Raw genomic sequence first — 20683 nt, forward strand, 5'->3', positions numbered from 1 at the left:
CTAGGTGTGTCTCCTTGAGCAAGTTAATTTGAAACTTTGATTCTTCGTCTGTCCGATGGAAACAATGACATCTATCTCCCAGGGCTGTAATAGACACTGAATGCAATATTGTATGTCTGGCAACAATCAGCCTGGGTGGAGCTGGGCTCTATTCTCTGGTCGGGACACTCCCTACAGTGTCCCTCCACTGAGCCCCGTGTCAGTGGTCACTTAGCATTGGGCCCTATGGTACAGACATATTTCTAACCGAGGTGGAAAACCAGAAGACAGAGCAACAAGGAAAATAAGATTAAAATCTATTTCTTTGTGGAAATAAAAAACATCCTTTCACATTTACAATGCAATCCCCTGGCTGGGCCTGGTCACTGAGGTTGCCTGCTGCACGCCGAAGGTGTTTTAGTGTGTAACCCCGATCATGGCGACTCACAAGCACTACTTTGACTGCCCCCAAACACGGGAAAGAAGTCAGTCACCTTTTCCAACTTCATTATGTTAGCCGTAAGCTCTTGGCAGAGGACTTCCACGTTTAATTGTACTTGTGACCCCAGGCCAGATGGTGCTGTCTGTCTGTAAGAACAAAGAGAAAAATTATTGTGGGCTGGAATGGCAAAGAAAGAAGTGGAATGAACATGTTTTAAATCTACTTGAACAGAAAACTAGGTTATAATAGAAAAGAGGGAGCATTTAACTTGTTAACCTCAGCATGGCCCTCCAGTAATCCACAGCCCCAGCCTAAGATGTGCGCGGGACTAATTCTTAACAGCTCAGCTGGAAATCTCTTAAGCTATTTTTGTTTAAGTGGCTGTGTCGTGCCTCAGCTTTCAAACAAAAGTGAGACAATTCTTCTCAAGCACACGGTTTCTTCTATTAACCCCTAATGTCCCCTGTCCCCACTACTGCATAAATTTGTGAGAATTATTGCTCTTCTCCGTCACATACATATTCTTTATGGGAGAAGGAACCATTTACACTAGAACTTTCAGAATGATTAGGAATGTCTTTGACCAAATTTCAGTTGCAATGTGAGACTTCTGTGGTTTTCTTTGAGTCTTGCCATACAAATGTAACTGCTCTTGTCTTAAAATGTAACAGATGTAGTCAGTATTTATTTGACTATTGCAGTCACTAAATATTTGACTATTTACAGCATGGGCTCTTACTCTGGAGTGCACTGGGGTCCTATACCAGCTAAAACTGTAGGAAATTTAGAGATGTATGTACACTTTGCTGGAGAGCTGTTCTAAAACTGTTTATGAGAGTTTCATGTTAAGTTTAAGAACCATAGCTTTGTGTCTCCTCAATAGCTCTTGGCTGTAATTTAATTTTAACCATTAAGTTTTTAGATGGCAATGACTGTTCTAATTTATTTTATGTAGGATTCATTTTTGAGATGTAGGCACTGGGTAAAGTATTGATGATTATCTAAATATTAAGAAAGCAATCAGATGTTTTTCATTTACTAGTACCAAAAGATTATTTTTAATTGAGGTCACATTGGTTTATAACGTTATATAAATTTCAGGTGTACATCATTATATTTCAACTTCTGTATAGACTACATTGCGTTCACCACCAAGAGTCTACTTTTTATCCATCACCATACATATGTGCCCCTTCACATCTTTTGCCCTCCCCTCTTATCTTCCCCTCGGGTAACCACCAATCTGTTCTCCTTATCTTATGTCCTTGCTTGTTTGTTTATATTCCAAACATGAGTGAAATCATACAGTATTTGGCTTTGTCCGTCTGACATATTTCGTTTGGCCTAAGACCCTCAAGGTCCATCCACGTTGTTACAAATGGCAAGATTTCATCTTTTTCTTTTGGTGAGGAAGATTGGCCCTGAGCTAACATCTGTTGCTAACTTCCCCTTTTTGCTTGAAGAAGATTGTCCCCAAGCTGACATCTATGCTAATCTTCCTCGACTTTGTATGTGGGATGCCATCACAGCATGGCTTGACAAGTGGTGTGTATGTCCGAGCATGGGATCTGAACCTGTGAATCCCAGACTGCCGAAGTGGAGCACATGAACTTAGCCACTATGCCACTGGGTCAGCCCCAAGATTCTATCTTTTTTATGGCCGAGTAGTATTCCATTGTGTATATATACCATATCTTCTTTATCCATTCATCCATAGATGGGCACTTAGGTTGTTTCCAAGTCTTGGCTATTGTGAATAATGCTGCAATGAAGACAGGGAGGATATATTTTTTTGAATTAGTATTTTTGTGTTCTTTGGATAAATACCCATAAGTGGAATTGCTGGATCATAGGGTGCTTCTAGTCTTAATTTTCTGAGGAATCTCTATACTGTTTTCCATAGTGGCTATACGAATTTACATTCTCATCAGCAATGTATAAAAGTTCCCTTTTTTCCATATCTTCTCCAACACTTGTTATTCCTTGTCTTTTTAATAATAGCCATTCTGATGGGTGTGAGATAACATCACATTGTAGTTTTGATTTGCATTTCCCTAACAATTAGTGATGCTGAAGATCTTTTCATGTGCCTGTTTGCCATCTGTATATCTTCTTTGGAAAAATGACTGTTTATATCCTCTGCCCATTTTTTAATTGGGTTGTTTGCTTTTTTGTTGTTGACTGTATGATTTCTTTAGATATTTTGGATATTAACCCCTTATCAGATATATGACTTGCAAATATCTTCTTCTAATCAGTAGGTTTTTTGGTTTTGTTGATGGTTTCCTTTGTTTTGCAGAAGCTTTTTTAGTTTGATGCAGTCCCATTTATTTTTTCTTTTGTTTCCCTTGCCTGAGTAGACGTGGTATTTGAAAAGATACTGCTAAGTTTGATGTCCTAGAATGTACTGCCTATAATTTCTTCTAGGAGTTTTATAATTTCAGGTCTTACCTGCAAGTCTTTAATCCATTTTCAGTTAATTTTTGTGTATGGTATAAGTTAATGGTCTACTTTCATTCTTTTGCATGTGGCTGTCCAGTTTTCCCAACACCATTTATTGAAGAGACTTTCTTTTTCTCCATTGTATGTTCTTGGCTCCTTTGTTGAAGATTAGCTGTCTGTAGATGAGTGGGTTTATTTCTGGGATTTCAATTATGTTCCATTGATCTCTGTGTCTGTTTTTCTGCCAGTACCATGCTGTTTTGATTACTATAGCTTTGTAGTGTACTTTGAAATCAGGTAATGTGATATCTCCAGCTATGTTCCTTTTTCTCAGGATTGCTTTGGCTATTTGGGGTGTTTTGCTGTTCCATATAAATTTTAGGATTCTTTGTTCTATTTCTGAAAAATGTCACTGGGATTTTGATAAGGATCGCATTGAACCTGTAGATTGTTTTACGTAATATGGACATTTTAATTATGTTAGTTCTTCCAATCCAGGAGCATGGAATATCTTTCCATTTCTTTATGTCTTCTTCAATTTCTTTCAGCAATGTCTTATAGTTTTCGGTGTCTAGGTCTTTCACCTCCTTGCTTAAGTTTATTCCTAGGTATTTTATTCTTTTTGTTGTGATTGTAAATGGGACTGTATTCTTGATTTCTCTTTCTGCTAGTTTGTTGATAGTATACAGAAACACAACTGTTTTTGTATGTTCATTTTTGAACCCTGTAACTTTACTGTATTCATTTATTATTCTAATAGTTTTCTGGCAGATTCTTTAGGGTTTTCTGCATACAAAATCATGTCATCACAAATAGTAACAGTTTTATTGTTAGAATGAATATTCCATTTGCCTTCTGTTAGTGGAATTTTCCCTTCATCATCACCAAGTTAATTAAATGATAACAGGCTAAGAGGTACATTTTCCTGATAAAATCAGCCCCTTCTACGATAGTTAACAATAACAGTTTGCAACAATCTAGAGTCACCTGCTAGTTCTAAGTATATTAACATTTTGAGCAAGATGGGAGAGTAAGGGCATAAAATCTATTCCAAACCATTCATTAGGCTCATGTATTATTGGTTCAAATGTTTATTTGTGGTTCAAAAATAATCTGTATGCCAGCATATGCATAAGCCACAGAATAAGACTTTTTTTTTTATTAAGGTTATAAAAGTTAACATCCTTGTGAAATTACAGTTGTACATTATTATTAGTCATGTTGTAGGTACACCACTTCACCCCTAGTGCCCTCCCCAACCCCCCTTCCCCTGCCAACCACTGATCAGTTTTCTTTGTCCATAGGTTAACTACCACCTATGAGTGGAGTCATGCCGAGTTCGTCTTTCTCTGTCTGGCTTATTTCACTCAACATAATACTCTCAAGGTCTATCCATGTTGTTGTGAATGGGACAACTTTGTCCTTTTTTTATGGCTGAGTAGTATTCCATTGTATAAATATACCACAACTTCTTTATCCAATCATCAGTTGCTGGGCACTTAGGTTGGTTCCATGACTTGGCTATTGTGAATAATGCTGCAATGAAGATAGGGGTGCATAGAGCTTCTGAAATTGCTGATTTCAGGTTCTTAGGATATATAACCAGTAGTGGGATGGCTGAGTCATAAGGTATTTCTATTCTTAACTTTTTGAGGAATCTCCATACTGTTTTCCATAGTGGCTGCACCAGTTTGCATTCCCACCAGCAGTGTATGAGGGTTCCCTTTTCTCTACAGCCTCTCCAACATTTGTCACTCTTGGTTTTGGATATTTTTGCCATTCTAACAGGTGTAAGATGATATCTTAGTGTAGTTTTGATTTGCATTTCCCTGATGATTAGTGATGATGAGCACCTTTTCATGTGTCTATTGGCCATCCGTATATCTTCTTTGGAGAAATGTCTGTTCATGTCCCCTGCCCATTTTGTAATTGGGTTATTTGATTTTTTATAGTTGAGTTGTGTGAGTTCTTTGTATATTATGGAGATTAACCCTTTGTCGGATAAATAACTTGTGAATATTTTTTCCCACTTAGTGGGCTGTTTTTTTGTTTCAATCCTGTTTTCCCTTGCCTTGAAGAAGCTCTTTAGCCTGATGAAGTCCCATTTGTTTATTCTTTCTATTGTTTCCCTCATGTGAGGGGTTATGGTGTCCGAAAAAATTCTTTTGAAGCTGATGTCAAAGAGTGTGCTGCCGATATTCTCTTCCAGCAGACTTATTGTTTCAGGCCTAATCTTTAGGTCTTTGATCCATTTTGAGTTTATTTTAGTAAATGGTGAAAAAGAATGGTTGATTTTCATTCTTTTACATGTGGCTGTCCAGTTTTCCCAGCACCATCTGTTGAAGAGACTTTCTTTCCTCCATTGTAGGCCCTCAGCTCCTTTGTCAAAGATTAGCTGTCCATAGATGTGTGGTTTTATTTCTGGGCTTTCAATTCTGTTCCATTGATCTGTGCATCTGTTTTTGTACCAGTACCATGCTGTTTTGATTACTGTGGCTTTGTAGTATGTTTTGAAGTCAGGGATTGTGATGCCTCCAGCTTTGTTTCTCTTTCTCAGGATTGCTTTAGCAATTCAGGGTCTTTTGTTGCCCCATATGAATTTTTGGATTCTTTGTTCGATTTCTGTAAAGAATGACATTGGAATTCTGATTGGGATAGCGTTGAATCTGTATATTGCTTTAGGTAGTATGGACATTTTAACTATGTTTATTCTTCCAATCCATGTACATGGAATGTCTTTCCATCTCTTTATGCCGTCATCAATTTCTTTCAAGAAGGTCTTGTAGTTTTCGTTGTATAGATCTTTCACTTCCTTGGTTAAATTTATCCCAAGGTATTTTATTCTTTTTGTTGTGATCGTGAATGGGATTGAGTTCTTGAGATCTTTTTCTGTTAGTTCATTGTTAGCATATAGAAATGCTACTGATTTATGTATGTTGATTTTATACCGTGCAACTTTGCTGTAGTTGTTGATTGTTTCTAATAGTTTTTGTATGCATTCTTTGGGGTTTTCTATATATAAGATCATGTCGTCTGCAAACAGAGAGTGTTTTACTTCTTCGTTGCCTATTTGGATTCCTTTTATTTCTTTTTCCTGCCGAATAGCTCTGGCCAACACCTCCAGAACTATGTTGAATAGGAGTGGTGAAAGTGGGCACCCTTGTCTTGTTCCTGTTCTGAGAGGGACGGGTTTCAGTTTTTGTCCATTGAGTATGATATTGGCTGTGGGTTTGTCATATATGGCCTTTATTATGTTGAGGTACTTTCCTTCTATACCTGTTTTACTGAGGGTTTTTATCATAAATGGATGTTGGATCTTGTCGAATGCTTTCTCTCATCTATTGAGATGATCATGTGGTTTTTGTTTCTCATATTGTTAATGTAGTGAATCACGTTGATTGACTTGCGGATGTTGAACCATCCCTGTGTCCCTGGTATAAATCCCACTTGATCATGGTGTATAATCTTTTTGATATATTGCTGTATTTGGTCCACAGAATAAGACTTTTAGGTAGTTGTTAGAGCACAAAGAAAGGCCCTAGAATGGTATAGCAGAATAGTTCTCAATGTGTGGACCTCAGGCCAGCACCACCACCATCACCTGGGCAACTGATAGAAATGCAAATTCTCAGGCCCTACCCCAGATCTATAGTGTCAGAACCTCTGGGGATGGGCCCACAGTCTGTGTTAACAAGCCCTCCAGATGATTCCGATGCACACTGAAAATAGCCTGACCCAATTCCAGGCTGTTCCTCACAACCAGGGGAATCATGGTAGAATGGGAAGCCTTTGGTCTTTGTAGTCATGTAGACCTGCATTTGAATCCTGAATCTGTCACAAACTGTAAGACATTAAGCTAATTATTTCTCTGAGTCTCAGTTTTCTCATCTGTAAAACAGGAATAATAGCCAACTTATAAGGTTATGGTGAAGATACAATGACAGAAAATTGTTTGTATTTGTGCATGTATATATCTATTCTAGTAGAGTCTCTAGCATGTGGTATGTACTCTGTAAAGGAATATCTCTACTTTTAAAACTTGGGCTAGGGGGCTGGCCCCGTGGCCGAGTGGTTAAGTTTGCATGCTCTGCTGCCGAGGCCCAGGGTTTTGCCAGTTCGGATCGTGGGCGTGGACATGGCACCGCTCATCAGGCCATGTCGAGGTGCCGTCCCACATGCCACAACTAGAAGGACCTGCAACTAGAATATACAATTATGTACTGGGGGCTTTGAGGAAAAAAAAGAAAAAAGAAAATCTTTAAAACTTGGGCTAAAAGTATGCTTTTAACATGGAATAATTTATTTTATTTTACTTTTCAGGCAATGTGTCAAAATCTTCACGTAAATAGGTTTAAAGGAAAGACGTCTATATCAATAGATTTCAATAGGTCAGGCATGTTAAAAATGACAATGATGGGGGTCTGGCCCTGTGGCCGAGTGGTTAAGTTCACGCGCTCCGCTGCAGGCGGCCCAGTGTTTCGTTGGTTCGAATCCTGGGCGCGGACATGGCACTGCTCATCAAACCACGCTGAGGCAGCGTCCCACATGCCACAACTAGAAGGACCCACAATGAAGAATATACAACTATGTACTGGGGGGCCTTGGGGAGAAAAAGGAAAAATAAAATCTTTTAAAAAAAAAAAGAAAAAAAAAAGAAAAAGTGACTAGATCAAAAAATGACAATGATGGAAAATCACAGACACATTCAACTAATTACTAGTCATACGGATCTTTATAGTTGTCAGGAGTTTTGTAAATAAATGAATTAATATAAAGAGTTATACATAATGAAATGTGCCGATTTATTTTAATTGCTTCTTTTCTATGAATGTCTTGACTCACTACCATTATACAAAGATAAACTTGAATATTTTAATAAATGGGCCAAGGTCATAACTGGGTCTTAGGATAACAGAACAAGACAATGTAAAATTAGGCTTGTTTCTTGCCTTATCCCTGGTGACACTATAGCAACTCAAGAACGTGCAGAGTCAGGTCACTCAGTTCTAGGACTTTCCTCCTCTTTACTTCCCATATAGACACTTAACAAAATTTCTCATCCAGAATGTGTCCTCAATTAACGTTTGCTACGAAGGATGCTAAGCTCAGGTCAAACATACTAATCTGAAGAGCAAGCAGATGATAGCACTGGAGGGAACTGTCTTACTCAGTATGATGGGTGTCCACGACAGAGGTTAGTGACCCCAGCCGCTCCTCCAGAGTATTAATTCTGTATCTCATGTAGAAGGTCGAGATGATTAGTGCACAGACACTGGAAAGGGATAAAAGAGAAATTCTCAGTAGGTTAATAGCCAGGACCGGATGTTCATAAATAATAAACTCAGAGGCAATGCTGTACGTATGAGGCAAGGTATTTTCCAAAATAACTTGGTTCAAGAGACTTTAGAAAGTGTTTTTTTCAACAGGCTGATGCTTGTCACAAAACTTTAGAACTGGAAGGATATTTAAAGTCCTCTAGCCCAAGTCCCTTAATTTACAAATAATGGCCATTCTAATAGGATCACTCAAGGCCAGCCAAGGTAGATTACCAAGCCAGTGTTTCTCCTCCCACGAGCTACTGTCTCCCTGGCTAGAAGGGCCTTGCCAGGGAGCGTCCAGTCTTGTTCTCTGGTGACTCACAAATTCCCTGCTTTATCTGGAAACCAAACTGGGCACATCCTCCTTGGTTGTGAGGAACAGCCTAGAACTGGGTCAGGCTATTTTCAGAAGAATAACTGGTTACAGACTGGAAGCTGAGGGGGGAGTTAAAAAAGTCAATGCTTAAGTTTTCAGCAAAGGAGATGACATTTTAAAGTTGTTTTGGTCTCTATCCAGAGAACATGGGAGAGATGGAAAAATAAACAAGGACAAAGATGCTTCAAATTCACAGAACAATTTCCCAAGTAAGAGTATCCACTCAGAACTTAGTCCTCTGCTAGATCTGGCACAGTTTGCTTTTCCTTCCTCCCTTCTCACTATTTACTTAAATAAGAAGGGGATGAATGTGAAAATATAAACTAAGTCTAAGAAAAAAACGTTGAAGTAGGAGACAAAAATTGTCAAAGAAAAGACTTGGGTTACATTAGAGACCACTCAGATTTACAGTGCCTCTTTGCAACACGAAGACATCATTCCTTTGGTGAACTGAGTCATTTTCTTAAGTCTCTCATAGTAAATTCATTTACTTACACAATTGCATAGAATATAAGAATATGGTGGAGAGTCGGATATTTCTGAGACTTTACTTTGTGTACAATTCCAATGGTTTCTGACTGACCTGTTGGGTGGAAAACAAAAAGTGACTCTTTTGAAACCACAACACACCTCCTCCATCCAGCAATGTTCCTCTGGAGAAGAAGTACTTGAGAGAGAGAATTATTCCCAGGTAATATAAGTCAGACAAAATACCAAATGAAGTCTTCAGGTTGCAGCTACAATTCCTTCCAACATGTTTCATTCAATACGTATTTGCTGAGAGCCTTCTCTGTGTCAAGCACTGTGAAGGACTGAATGGTGAACAATACAGACACCTACCTTGATCATACCAGTTATTAGATTAGTAAATAAGATATAATTAAATAATAAGTTTCACTGGTAATTTCTCAATCATAATCTCAAAGTAGTCTGAATAATGAAGGGACCTCCATGAAGGCTATTCACCTTTCTATCCCCCATAGTAAAGGAGAGAACTGGGTACTGTTTGATGAATGACTAAATGAATTAATATGCAAAGACCTACAGCAGAAAGGAAGGGGAGGGAACACGAAAGGCAGTCATAAAGTGAAACGCGAGGATCCTTTAAAAGTTACGAACAGATGTAAAATAGTCCATTTGTTACCATGTGCCGGGAGACTCTTGGCTTTTCCTTCCGGCACTCTGTTCACGTGGGCATCCGCCCGGGTTGGTTTTGCTTCTCCCTTGGAGACATTCAGAACCGTCTGGGATTCTGTCACGTGGAAATCTATCAAGCCACAACAGGACTGGGTAAGTTTTCTCCCCACTGCATTTAAAAACATAGGAGTCACCAAAGCAAACCAATCCCTTAATAGGCCTAATGTCCAAGAATATACATGGATCGTCCCCCAAGCTGGTTGAGTGGTCAGGGATTGAAATCCAGTGCTCAAGCAAATAACTAATAAAATGCTATAAGGACAGTCTGTCCTTAGCCCACTGACTCATGGGGACAATTGAGCTATAACAATGAATAATATTACTGAAAGAAGTAAGAAAATATTATATGTTTCTCTCTTTTATCCACCCGAATATTACGTCTATTTAAGAGACATTTGTTAAATGTGTATAAAGGGAAATGGATTTTCACCACGTAGGTAATTCCCTTTCCTTGAACTTTCAAACTACCCTTTCTTCAGAGTCCCTTCTTAATTGTTAACTAGGAAGACAAGGTGGGGTTTTTTGTTGTTGTTGTTGTTGTTTTGAGGGATAAGGATATTTTGTGGAAAATGAAATTTTAGTACAGATACAAAAATTTCCCAGACCTCGAGAGTTCTCAGATTCAGGAGTCTGAGAACCAGAACTGCTGTATCCTTCCATGTCTTGCTGTCGATGTCGAACCACTCCATCCAGGTCTGAGAATTCATCGTTGAAATCCTGAAGGGAAATCATGAAATGAAGAGAGGTCAATTTTCCCTTATTAAAACAGGCAGGCCTTGTAACCCCCTGCCCTTTCGCTCAGGCCTGATCTATAAAATATGGAGAAGGAGGAAGGATTACCCCACACTTCTGGGATTTTCCCAGCAGATCACACAGTATCTGGTTATTGAAATGCATTTTTCTGGGCAGCTAGAATTCTTTCAACAGTGGCCAACTTGTTTGAAACAACGAACGTCTAGAAAAAAACTGGAATGCTGATGATTGAAAAGCTCCCAGGGTAAAGCTGGAGAAGCCTCATCGTTATCACTTCGTAATTAGAAAAAGTGACTGAAATGGACCCATGTGAGAGAAAAAAGTAGATAGAAAGTTCTAAATGCAGAGAGGAAGGTATTCTTACATTATAGTTTAAAAAAAGGTATTGGAAACAGAAAAGGGAAAATGGCTTTGGCAAATGAGACACTGAAGGGAAAGTTTTGGCTTTTTTCCTTCCCTCGACCAAATCAAAATAGGGTCAGTGATAAAACATTTAAATTACAGAAGGAGGATAGGAGTGAGGATTAGGGAAAAAGCTGGGATGTTTTATTTTGTATCCCACTTGTTCTCCCAAAGTGCTTAAGAACTGAAGAGACAAGAGGTGTCATTAAAATGCCCAGGCGAAGGTCCAATTAGGCTGAGCTTCTCACAATTTAGTTAGCTGCCAAATGAAGAGGCTTGTCTTGTAAGCAAATTACCAATCTTTCACCTTAAGCTAGGTGTCTTTTGGTCATTTCAACACTCATTTCAATTTCATGCAAGAATTTATAGGGGAAGGAAAATTGAAAAATTCAAGACTCTTTGACTTCATAATTCTTTATTGAATGCCTATCATGTATCAGGCAGTATGCAAAGCTCCTCACACACAGGATCGCACTTAATCTTCACAGCCACCTTGTGAGGCTGGCATTTTACTGGATGAAGAAACCGAGTGATAGCAGTTACAGCTTCTCCCACGACATAGTTCAGCTGGGTGGAACCAGATTTGAAACCAGGTTTGTTGGATTCCAAATCATATCTGTTTCATTCTAGTTTGTACTATTCGCACCACTTTTTTTTTTTTTTAAAGACTGGCACCTGAGATAACAACTGTTGCCAACCTTTTTTTTTCCTGCTTTTTCTCCCCCAACCCCCCTCATACATAGCTGTATATTTTAGTTGTAGGTCCTTCTAGTTGTGGCATGTGGGACGTCACCTCAGCATGGCCTGACGAGTGGTGCCATGTCTGCGCCCAGGATCCAAACCAGCAAAACCCCCGGCCGCAAAAGTGGAGTGCGCAAACTTAACCACTCGGCCACAGGGCTGGCCCCCAACTACCTTTTGTTTAAGGTAGATTTTTCTTAAATTGAGATAAAATTCACAAAACATAAAATTCACACAACATAAAATTCACCATTGTAAGCATACAATTTAGTAGTTTTTAGAATAACCACAATATTGTGCAACCATCACTTTTATTTCAGAACATTTCCATCACCCCCAGAAAGAAACCCTTTACCCATTAGCAGTCACTCCCAATTTCTCCCTCCCCCATCCTTTGGCAACCACTAATCTACTTTCTGTCCCTATGGATTTGTCTTCTTGGGACATTTGATATAAATGGCATCATACAATATGTGGCCTTTTGTGTCTGGCTTCTTTCAGTTAGCATGTTTTTAAGATTCATCCATGTTGTGTACGTATCAGTACTTCTCCCTTTTTATGGTCAAATAATATTCCATTGTATGGATATATTCCATTTTATTTATCCATTCACCAGTTGATGGTTGTTTCCACTTTTTGGCTACTATGAATAATGCAGCTATGAACATTCTTGTACAAGTTTTTGTGTGAATATGTTTTCAATCCCTCTACCTTCTAACAGTTCTCAAAAAAAGATCTGTAGATGTTGAAACCATGGGTTCACAGTGCTTCGCCAAAGGCCTTTCACTATTTAATAATAATCAATTTAGGAATAATCACTCGAATAATCTGCCTAGAACTCTCTCAGGCCAACATTCTACCATTATAGGTACAAATAGTGTACAAATCGGGGCAGCTACTTCCCAGTGGCGATTTACTCTGCAGTCAACAACACCGAAAGGAATCAAAGAATCTCTATCTTTCACCTGGGCATTATAACTTTCTTTACAGTTATTTCTGGGTATTCCTCATCTTCTCTACTAAGCTATAAAGTCTGTGAAGGCAAGAACTAGTTTTGATTTTTCCTGGTGTTCTTAAAGGGTACACTAGCATAGCGCATTGAACGTAGAAGACATTCAACGATTTGTGGGATGAATCATGCCCTTCCCCAAGTAGACTGTGAATCCCTCTAAAACAACATTGACAAGCAAATGCGGCAAAACTATCAATACCTTTGGCAACCAGTAGACTTGCCAAGATAGCCCACGATGTTTCTTTTCTTTTGCAGGGCAATTCTTCAATTACTTGAAAAAAATTTATGGCCTCCTATGGTCCCCACTTCTTCAGGACAGAAATGCCCTGTTTTTTTCAACTTTGCCTCAAATATTATGGTCCTAAGTTCCCCCTGCACCCTGGTCATGGTGTAAGGAGAAGTGTAATTGTGGGACATAGTCTCTTTCTTTTGCATTTAGATAGTTACATAGGGAACTCACCAGAGGCAAAGATGAAGGACGATCTGCCCCGAAACTGTTTACAAGAGAAGACGGACTGGGACTGTTACCAACACTCGTATTCTGAAATTATTAAAACAAAATGAAAAACCAGATCAACTATGAAACCGTAAGAAATACAGAGGAGAGACAGCAACGGAGGCTCAGGGATGTTGTACTCACTTCTAAGTGTCCACATACGGATTTTAGTAGTTTGTAAGTTGAATCTCTGGAGAGTAAGGAGACAAATATGTACTGAAAAACAAACATGAAATTATGAACAGATACCGCCTGATGAGAAGCGAGGGCTCAAAGCTCAAAAATTTGTCTGTATATGTTTTTGTCATTTTCAAACAATATAGACTGTTCTCTGGTCTATATTCTCATTCTGCTCATCCACACATTCAGTTTTATTCTATGCCTGGAGTAAAGCTAATATATTCCTGCACAATAGCAACAAAACCCCCAAACTCAATTTAATAAAGAAATGCAGAACAAAACCAAGGCTGCAATACCCTGACATCGGTGCCCCAAACAAGAACAGACAGGAAAAGGCCTGGACATTAAAAAGAGGCTAATGATATTTGCTAGGTCCTCTTTAAAGTCTCTCTCTCTCCTTTTTTTAAAAGGTATTTAACAATTCCCGAGGGTCCACTTTCTCTGCCCTGACCTAGATTTCCATTGAAACTTTCCCAGCAGCTCTAACAGGCTCATTCTTTTTCAAACCGCTTCCAGATTATTCCTTGTACAAATATGGAGATTTTCTAATGGATTCTTATAAGTAAGCTATGGGAAAGGAGTAAAATCAGAGCTAGTCAAGTAATTTGGAGACAAATGACATAAGGAAAAATGTACCAAAAACAGTACGTTGTGAAAAAACAAAAACTCACTCTTTCTGCATCTATTTTAGCCACAGAATCTTTCTAGATCCCCTTTCCAAAGTTTGCGATTACCCCTCTCACTCACCCATGAGAGAACTTGATATAATTTCCAAGCAAGTATTGTATTCCAAAGTAGCTAACATTGTGGGGTCTGGCTTTAGACAGACCCAGTTGCAAATTTTGGCTTTAACACTTACTAAGTGGCTGACGTTGAGCAAACTGCTTACTTAATCCCTCTTAGCTTCAGTTTTCTTTTTCTTTTTCTTTCCTTTCTCCCGAAAGCACTCCAGTACATAGTTGTATACTTTAGTTGTGGGTCCTTCTAGTTGTGGCATGTGGGACGCCACCTCAGCATGGCCTGATGAGCAGTGCCATGTCCGTGCCTAGGATCCGAACCAGCGAAACCCTGAGCCGCCAAAGTGGAGCTCATGAATTTAACCACTTAGCCACAGGGCCAGCCCCAAGTTTTCTTAACGATAGGGTGGTAGTGTGGAATAAATGTGAAAATACAAGGAAAGCATTCAGCGTATGCCTGGCAAGCAGTAAGTGAAGCTTGTTAGCCACTAGTATTTAAAAAAAAATTCTCAAAAATAGCTATTAACATATTTCCTAGCTCATCAGAATAGCCTCTTTTATCTTTCTTTCTCCCTTCTTCCCTCTTCAAGTTATCCAGTATGGTTAGAAATGGATGTTGTTTTTATGCTTTCATAGAAATAGTAGGTAAAATATTAAAACAATAATTTCACGTGAAAAATGAGTAACCAAACCATTATGTTTCCCCTCTCTTGCCAAGCTAAAATACACACTACTCTCAATGCAAATATTTCCGGTTGCACATGGCTGGGGTAGCCCAAAGTCAACAACAGCTTGAGCGTTTCTGTGTAGAAGAGGGAAAGTTAAGGCAACCTGGAAGCAAAGACGGGCTAGAAACCCGTCCTGAAGCTGCACTCGCATAGCAAGCATGAGCTTGATGTATTTGGGATGGCAATGGAGAGGTACCAACTGAGGTTATGGGGAGGCTGGCCATGCCACCCCAGGGGCGCCTCACTGTCACCCTGCCTCACCCTGTCAACAAGGTGGTGGCAGTGGTGGTGGTTTCAAATATTATTGAAGAAACTGAATATATCAGTTTAGCCTGACCTAACAGATGTTAGGGAAAGAATTTTATCTTTTGACCTTGGTCAAGCAAGTGTAATTAAATCAGCAGGAAATTCAAAATTGGCAACAGTTATGAGAATAAATCAGATTGTGAGGGGAAACAACACTCCACAGGCTGTGATTTTACCAATTAGTCTTAGAGCACATCTCCTGATTCACCATAGGAGATGACGATATTTATGGTTCAGGGTCTTGGTCCTTGTCTTGGCCCCAAGACAACAGAGCCCAGGGTGGAACAGAGTACAGGTGCCCCCGCTCCACTATATGTACTCACCCTGTCTGTGACTGTCGCTATAATCAGGGCGTTTGGCACCAGAAGAGCAGTTTTGGTTTTCTTTATTAGCGTTACCGAGAAAGCCGGAATAGAGATCTGAAACAGAATCACCGAGTTAACACTGGTTCAGGCTTCACAGAACAGCACTTCAAATCTTCATGTTAAATGAAAAATTAAAAAAAAAAGACTGACAACGAAATCAAAACCACCAGCAAGCTCTCCAGCGTCCTTGAAGAAAATCAAATCTTACAGAGTGGCATGGGAGTGTCCCTGGCCTCCTCAAAGTGGTGTTTACAAAGCCACAGGACTAATCTGGATCATCAATTCTACTGAAGGGCTTGCTGGGAAATCTGTATCCTTAGACTTGAGAATAGAATGCAAAATTTACAATCATTTTACAGATAAGCCCAAGGCTCTAAATAAGTTCTGAGTTTGTGGTCATCCACTTGAGGCTGGTCCCCATGTACCCCACTATCCTCTGACCACAGGTGCCTGTGGGTGGGGAGAATGTTGAAAAGCACCAGTGTGGTAGAACCAATAGTGGACAGAAAGTCTGGGCCCTGAATTCTCGGCTCAGTTCTGTTACCATCTACATGACCTACTCAACCTGACAAGCTATCCTTTCTAGGCCTCAGTTTCCTGATTTGTAAAATGGAGATAGTCTTACCCACGTCCCAGGATTTTCTGTGGATTAAATGAGAAAATATATGGAAAATGCCTAGCACTTGTTTAAAATGTCATTCATTTCCTCATTTGTCTCATAAAAAAAGGAGAGGTGAAAGGGGTGATTAGGCACACGTGTAGTGATGATTATAATTAGTCTGTGTTTGGTGAATATGATGTAATCTACACAGAATTAAAAATATATTACAATGAACGTGAAAAAAATTAAGTTAAATATATATATATACATAAAAAGAAAAGGATGGGTGAAATAAAAGAACTTTAAGTTTTTTTTCTGGTTCAAACAATAGAAAACAACCACAATGACAAATGTAGCAGCTACTATCATTGGTTCCTATTTGCCAGATGAGAATGTCATTGAATTATGACAATCCTATAAAGTAGGTATTCTAAGAGGTAAAGACATTTGTTTAGAGGGGTGTATGACTTGTGCAAGGTCATAAATATAATGTTACAAGATGGAACGTGAACCAATCTGACCCAAAATATGGGTTCTTTTTCATACAACGTACTACAAGAATGTATCAGATGCCACAAAGAATAGTAGTTGTTCCTGATACTTTCATGTTATATCCCTCCAACCAGGTTTGGTCTCAAAGAAAAATGGATCACATCACTTTGATCCCTAGAAACAGTCACACACAGTAAAAAAAAAAAAAAAATGACCTGACTCCCTCCATAGGTACACACACTCACTCAAACATCTATTTTGTAAAAATGCTTCACATATTCTGAAAGAGATCAACAAGGTCAGTGGGGAAGATGAGGGCCTTTCTATTAGAACTGCCAGCTTGAAGGAAGAAAAGTGAGCTTTTAATTCTGAATATTTCCATCCATATTTATGTTTATGAGATAAAGTTGTTCTATTGCCTCTCAAAGTTCCAGATAGGAAGACTGTGCAAGAATAAGGGGCTAATCTGAATTAGACATTTTCGAAAAACTGTTTTGCCAAAGATAGTTTCCCACAAAACTTTTGAAGTGTGGGAGATAATTCAGAAGTTATAAGTTGGGATAACTTTGGAAAAAAAGAATTTACATCATCTATCTATCAAGATAGATGATGATATAAAAACGAGTCTAATTTTGTTTCTGAGCAACAACACAAACACACAGTGACAAGGGGCTATAAATTTGGATTTTTGCATAATCTAAAGCATGGAACATCCGTAAGAAGGAGTTTTCAATCAAGTGCTTCATGAGTATAAAATGACAACAATGCTATTTGAGAAATAAAGCATAAATCACTTTTCAGTTTGAGCCTTGATGGAATGTGATACATGCACTTAATTTTACTAGCATCTGAGAATAGCGACGGGCTGACTAAAATGACCTGATTAAATTAAGGCTGCACTTTATTAATGTTTTTTTTCAGGCTAGGATGCTTAGAAAATTCTCCCTCCTAGAGCAGACTGTTTGGTTGCCTTTGTTGACATTGGATCCTGCTGGACCAAGGTCTGTTGGCAGTGAGGACGTTCTGCCACAGAGCTGGAGCCCAAATCTCCTTGACACCATCCTTGGTAGGGAAGAAACATACATGTCACTATTATAATCTTATGTTCCCACCCCCTGCTAATTTTCCATCTCTTGTCTCTTGGATTAGATACAGCACATGCAAAAGCAATCCCAGTGTATTATGTCTTTAAAAAACCAGGGCCACTCCTTTTACCTTTTCTTTGTCAGTTCTCTCTTAGGTAGAAGTACGATTTTGAAACCATTGCTAGAATCATATTAACTTGAAACTGTACTTACTGGCTTTGTGAATTCCCCCATCCCTTAACAAAGACTACTTCTTTAATTATTTGCTCATTAATCTCTTCAACCCCTGCTGCTTTGAGGTGCTGGCTCTCTCTGTATTCCTCAGAATTATCTTTGTCACATTGAACTGGAGATCAGTACCACCCAATCCCCTTCCCCACTCCATAAGCAAGTTCTTAGAATCCAGAAATCTAGAAATATGGTGAAATATTGCTTAATCTTGCTTTGTATTATACTGATCCAGATAATACTGTGAATCTAAAACGTTTATCTAAACATAACTCTATATAATAAAGGAATAATATAAAAACAACATGTTTGACCAAAAGAATAATATACTAGTCTGCTGACTAAACACCAGCAAAATAAAGAATTTCCATTATGTTTGTTAAGATTGCCAGTGGCTTTCGGGAGAATATTTAAATAAAACTTATCTACTAGTCAAAACAAAAGTTTTTAATGAGCTACTTCATGAGTATAAAGGCTGCTTATTCATAATCATGAATCAGAATGACTGAAGGCTCATTCATGTCACGCAAATCTAAGGTGTTTCTCTGACGCCTTATTCTGGTGGCCTGAATGAATTTGTATGATGTGACATTACAGCTCAAAGGGAAAGAATGTCAACAGGAGGAAATTATCTTTTCCCTTATGACACAGTCTCAAGGTCCTTGTTTAAGGCGGTGCCTTGGGAAAAATGCCAATTCCTTCAGGCTATTCTCCTTAATGGCCCAGGGGTCACAGCTCCCCCAAATCTGTGTTTAATGAGAATGAAAAAACGTCAGTCAGCGTCCACCGGGGATTGTGGGTATGAGACTCTGCCAGACTTAGGCTTTAGACACTCCAGTTCCTGCTCATTTTGTGCTGGTGATGATACCAAGTAAGCTCTAATAAATACCTCATTTACAGGCCTGTTTGCCTAGACGTCTCTGATGGTAACTGGTATGAATATGGTGCAAAGATTGGTTTGGGTTTAAAAAAATTGTTTTGGGTTTAATATATGTCTTTGAACAAATCATGGCACACTCTTCATATGAACAACTTTGAGAGTTTGCTGGTGACATCTGGGTAAAAAGAATTTACGATAGAATTGTAGGAAAAATATATGTATATAAGGAAATGAATGAGAGTGGTGTTTAGGGGAAGAGAAAAGTTGGCGTCATCTAGAGGCATTTAGAACCTGTAATCTTTAGAACTACAGTAAAGGAAACTTGGTATAAAGGTATAATAAATATACCTTTATTTATATTTATAAATATTATAATAAATATAATTAATATAATATAAATATTAATAGCAATATTTATAAATATTGCTATACTTAAAACAATTAATGTTCACAATATATAACAAAGAGCAGGGTTTAGCTTTCCTTTAAAAAAATTATACCAACCTTAGTGTCTTTTCCAAAGACCTTGGAATGAAAACAAATCCAGTTTTCTGATACAAAGAGCTTCCCTTGGTACAGTATTTCTTTCTGTAGAGCACAGGTAAAACCTGAGAAAATATGTACAGGTATGACACCATTGAGAATTTCCATGTAAAATGAAAACTGTGTATATACGTTGGTGACTCAGGGACGGGCAGCGATAATACACTCACATACTCAAAAGATCTATCCCCTCTTTTTCAGTCATCTTTAGTGGGATAAAGCTACAGAGATGAGAGTTTGTTTTTTAATTCAAAGTCTTACAAGCTTTAGTATAAAAATAAAAATGGAAAGGCAAGTCTATCATTGCAAATGAAAGATCAAGAACGGTGTTGCAAACATCTCCTCTATTTAGGAAGGTGTGTCACCCTAGTGCTAATGTTAGCACCCCACCCTCCTTCCCTGGGAATATCAGTAACAACTCCTCTTCCCACTGCAGGAGGAGCAGACTTCCTGTGTGGAGAGCACGGTAGGAATCCAGCATCTGAGGGAGGCTAGCATGGAACCCTGGGCCCCTTGATGAACCACAGAGGAGCAGGGTAGGTGCTTAACTGGTGTGCGAGGCAAGATGTTTAGGTGGATTATCATGCCCTGCACAGAACCGGCATCAACACTTGTCTGTGCACTTAAATGTAGGTTGCCTTTTTAGCATCCTTCTAGAGGCCTCTCTTACTCCAGTCCTGTTATCCTAAAACTCATGACAGTCCAATCACAATGCATCTTGGCAGTGAATGTGGAAGGCAAGGATAGCATTCTGTGATCCTCTTGGATGATTCCATATCATGGAAAGATTCAGTTTCCCATTCTACTTTCATATCTTTCAAGGTGCTTGGTGAAAGCTGAATGAAGCTGGCATGATTGTTACACCATGACTTTCAGAAACCTATTCCCCTTGGTGATTCAGCCCCAAGACAGTGCCCTCTCTCTTCCGCCAAACCAATTCGCATCTTTTCAAATATGTAGCTAGGAAGTCAAACAGGTCACAACTTACTTTGCCTCAGTGGTTCCTCAGTTGGGACATCAAGAAACAGCTTGTGAAAGTGCATATTTGCCTTGTACTATAATGAGAACAAAACATAGGGATTACTGCTCTCGCTTTTTTGTGAAACATCACAAATTTTAACTTCAATTTAAATTACATAACAAATTTTCCCTCCCCTAATATAGTAACCTTAGAGATTCCTCCTCCCTCATCTATAGTCTCCAAGACAACACTTCAGTGAAAAAAACAGTGGAAGGCAGGGCACAAAGGTTTCACTTTCCAAGAAGATGAGTGACCTGTTGGTTGGACATGCATCTACAATCACGATGCGGCTCGTGGTCAGCCTGCTGCCAAGGAGGCTGGACAAGGATGTGCTTAATAAGAAATGAGTCGATTCTAAG

The 20683-nt window shown here is 38.9% G+C and overlaps 1 protein-coding gene across 5 annotated transcripts in view; it reads right to left on the bottom strand.

The window, feature by feature from the left end:
• The window catches only part of GRAMD2B (GRAM domain containing 2B), a 103351-nt gene that overhangs the window by 4077 nt on the left and 78591 nt on the right, over positions 1 to 20683 (bottom strand). For all 5 annotated transcript variants that reach the window (XM_046666725.1, XM_046666727.1, XM_046666726.1 and 2 more), the window contains 10 exons: positions 20292 to 20358; positions 19265 to 19368; positions 15433 to 15528; positions 13303 to 13374; positions 13123 to 13203; positions 10360 to 10471; positions 9702 to 9824; positions 9053 to 9140; positions 8031 to 8135; positions 474 to 567 (listed from right to left, as the gene is read on the bottom strand). In XM_046666725.1, the coding sequence (XP_046522681.1) occupies positions 474 to 567; positions 8031 to 8135; positions 9053 to 9140; positions 9702 to 9824; positions 10360 to 10471; positions 13123 to 13203; positions 13303 to 13374; positions 15433 to 15528; positions 19265 to 19368; positions 20292 to 20358 (942 nt within the window). The remainder of the gene's footprint in view (positions 1 to 473; positions 568 to 8030; positions 8136 to 9052; positions 9141 to 9701; positions 9825 to 10359; positions 10472 to 13122; positions 13204 to 13302; positions 13375 to 15432; positions 15529 to 19264; positions 19369 to 20291; positions 20359 to 20683) is intronic.

Source organism: Equus quagga, chromosome 7 (genome assembly GCF_021613505.1).
Source record: "Equus quagga isolate Etosha38 chromosome 7, UCLA_HA_Equagga_1.0, whole genome shotgun sequence".
In the NCBI taxonomy this organism is placed as follows: Eukaryota; Metazoa; Chordata; class Mammalia; order Perissodactyla; family Equidae; genus Equus; species Equus quagga.